The sequence below is a fragment of the Pagrus major genome, chromosome 22 (assembly GCF_040436345.1).
Source record: "Pagrus major chromosome 22, Pma_NU_1.0".
Classification (NCBI taxonomy): Eukaryota; Metazoa; Chordata; class Actinopteri; order Spariformes; family Sparidae; genus Pagrus; species Pagrus major.
In genome coordinates, this window is record NC_133236.1 from 128,356 (window position 1) to 131,706 (window position 3,351).

At 44.5% G+C, this 3,351-nt stretch overlaps 1 protein-coding gene across 1 annotated transcript; it reads left to right on the top strand.

Annotated features, from left to right (window-relative positions):
• Positions 1-288: 288 nt before the first annotated feature.
• gja10b (gap junction protein alpha 10 b) lies at positions 289-3,079 on the top strand. The gene is made up of 2 exons (XM_073493487.1): positions 289-1,701; positions 3,041-3,079. The coding sequence occupies exons 1-2, from the start codon at positions 289-291 to the stop codon at positions 3,077-3,079; spliced, it is 1,452 nt and encodes a 483-aa protein (XP_073349588.1).
• The last annotated feature ends 272 nt before the right edge of the window (positions 3,080-3,351 follow it).

Sequence of the window (3,351 nt, forward strand, 5' to 3'; positions counted from 1 at the left end):
TGGCTTCTAACTGGAGTCCTAGATTGCAGCAGTATGAAATAGTGTCAGCAAAACTGCACAGTTGTGTCTCATCTCTCTTCAGGGACAACACATGAGCCCACAAATTAATCTGCTCTTTTATAATGGCTCAGTGCTGAAGCATATGAGACAAGGATGCTAGAGAACATGTAAGTAAACCATTTATATTGCTTTTTTTAAATTTCCATTTGATGAAAATCTTCAAACTACTCATGTATTTCTTTATTCTTTGACAGATAATAATAATAAAAAATAATAATATGACAGAAAATGGGGGATTGGAACTTATTAGGGAGTATTTTAGAAGAGGTTCACATTCATTCCACCATTGTGGGGAAGATCTGGCTCACCATCCTCTTCATTTTCCGGATGCTTGTGCTCGGCGTTGCAGCTGAGGATGTCTGGGATGATGAGCAGAGTGAGTTTGTCTGCAACACAGAGCAGCCCGGCTGTAAGAACGTCTGCTACGACCAGGCTTTCCCCATCTCCCTGATCCGCTACTGGGTCCTTCAGATAATTTTTGTGTCCTCTCCGTCTCTGGTCTACATGGGGCATGCACTGTACCGTTTGAGGACCCTTGACAAAGAGAGGCACAGGAAGAAAGCCTGTCTGAAAGCTGAGCTGGAGGGGACAGACCCTGTCCAGGAGGACCATAAGAGAATTGAGCGAGAGCTCAGGAAATTAGATGAACAGAAGAAAGTAAGGAAAGCTCCCCTCCGGGGCTCCTTGCTGCGCACATATGTTTTCCATATCTTAACAAGATCTGTTGTGGAGGTGGGCTTTATTATAGGACAGTTTGCTCTGTATGGCATCGGACTGTCTCCTCTGTACAAATGTGAGCGGTTGCCTTGCCCCAACAGTATTGACTGTTTCGTTTCAAGGCCGACAGAGAAGAATATTTTCATGGTTTTCATGCTGGTTATTGCTGGAGTTTCTTTATTCTTAAACCTCCTGGAGATTTTCCACCTGGGTGTGAAGAAGATCAAACAGAGCTTGTATGGATACAAATATGGAGACGATGACAGTGTGTACAGGTCAAAGAAAAACTCCATGGTGCAGCAGGTTTGTGTGCTCTCTAACTCCTCACCACAGAGGCTGATGCAGCTTACACAGATGACCTGCTCTGTTGTGTCTGATGCTCGCGGGGAGACTCTGCCAATGAGTCCAGCCCCAGTGGCTCCTCAAAATCAGGAGAGGCCCAATAGCTCCAACCAGCAGCCAGCACAGACTTGCCTGCCAAGTCACGGTGACATCAATGGTCTACAGCAGCTGGGGGTGGTGGAGCGGCGCAACACTCTGGACAACAGGAAGCCCTCATGCAGCAGCGATGAGTCAAATGGACCTCACTGCTCAGTCCAGCCGCAGTACGCAGGACCTCGACCCACACTGATGGCCGGCCACATGGAGATCCCAGCAGCCTTGAGGATCCCGCAGAGGAGGCAGAGCAGAGTGAGTGTTTGTAAGGAACTCAGTGACATGAGTGATTCTCCTGAGAGCGACCACTTCCCCACGGCTAGGAAATGCAGTTTTATGTCCCGAGGACTGTCGGAGGGCAAGCTGGCCTCTCCGTCTGACAGCACCAACTCTCAGAGTGGAACTGACATCGAGGCCCAGCACCTCAACCAGGGAGAGAGTCCAATTATGACCCCGCCACCTCCCGCCAGTGGGAGGAGGATGTCCATGGTTAGTACAACATATCATCCAGTCATATCCTATCTGAGCCTTTAAAGCAACAAATGTCACTACCTGGCTATCACTGAATACATTAGTGATGTACAGTCTATTTAAAGTGTAACTTAAAGCAACAGAATGTAACTTCCTGGAGAAAGTTACTTGATTGTTGAGTCTCTTTGCCAGTTCATCAAATACTGATTCTTTGGGTTGGCGTCCGTTTTGAGCGTGCCAACCTGAGGATGAGACTCAACAATTGACTATCTGTCTCCAGGAAGTTACATTTTGTTGGTTTAACAACAGGCTAAAAAAGCAGTGTCACTTATGGAAGATTTACAATGTCTTCACACATATCGCACAAAGCAAATCATATGTATGAGTGCTACCATCTTGTGTCAGTGAAACTAAACTTCGCCCCCAGGCTGTGGCAGGACAGTTTATTACAGCGGGGCTGGTATTCTTTTCACCTTGTGAGTCTCTCTTTCTCTCTCTGTATGTGTATGTGTGTGTGTGTGTGTGTGTGTGCTTTTTTGTTACCAAGTGGTATACTTTCCAGTATATTCATTGACAAAGTGAGGACCAGTAGTCCTTATAGGCACCAAAGACTGGTCCTAATGTAGCTAAACAGGTTTTCTGAGTCCCTGGTTAGGGTAAGGCATAAATTGGCTATGGTCAAAGTTAAGGTTTGGGTTACAAATGAATGAAAGTCCTGACAAGTATAGCTGCGCAAACCTGTTTGTGTGTGTGTGTTATCATGGCAAAATGTGATCGTGGAGACACCTAATTTTCATAATTATGTATCATTCGTGTATTATCACCAGAAACTAAGAATCATGTTTTTATTGCCTTAGAATGAGCCCCTTTTTCTACAGAGTCTGTTTTCAGCGGAGTTTGCCATGTTGCGCCGGCATGTGTCTACAGTAGCCCAGAATGGACAAACCAAACACTGATTCAAGAGAGAGCATTTTGCATTTTTCACAGCCACTGTAGGTTCTTCGTCATGGCAGGGTGAGGGGGGCGGTATCCAGTTGGTTGCAACCTGCAACCTTACTGGTTGATGCCATTAAATCCTACATGATGTTTAAATCTTCCATATTCACTTCCCTCTCTGGTTAAAAAACTTTTGATTTGTTGCACCTTTGACCACTGAGCTGGGTGTGGTTGACAAGGTCAGAACTGTGCACCTGTAACCACACCCATCAATGATGTCAGATAATAGTCCAACCACTGTTGGTTAGTAAACACAAGATTTTGAGCTATTTTCTCAGTTATTAAGAAAAATGTGTTTGTGTGTACGTGTCTGTGATTTGACTCATAACCTACATTATCAACATGTCTGTCTGTCTTTCAGAGCATGATTCTGGAGCTGTCTTCAATCATGAAAAAGTAAACTGAAAATGGCCATTTTGTGACAAAGCTAGAGGCGAATGAGAGTTTCAAAGGGACCAAGGGATCCTGATCGCAAAGCGACTCTTATCCTGTCACTCCACTTTAACTTTGTTTTCACAGTTTGTTTATACAGTATGTATTGTGCATGAACAAGAACGTCACTTCATATGTTAACATGATATTCCACAGACAAAAGAAGCTTAATAATATTACTTCATGTACATTGCAAATTATATCTCCAGTAGCTGATTACTCACTATTTAGGGTGGTGGG

Excerpts from the sequence above, each read along its gene's own strand:
- gja10b (XM_073493487.1), top strand. The coding sequence starts at position 289 with ATGGGGGATTGGAACTTATTAGGGAGTATTTTAGAAGAGGTTCACATT. Across the intron at positions 1,702-3,040 it reads GTGGGAGGAGGATGTCCATG|AGCATGATTCTGGAGCTGTC; the intron begins GTTAGTACAACA and ends TCTGTCTTTCAG.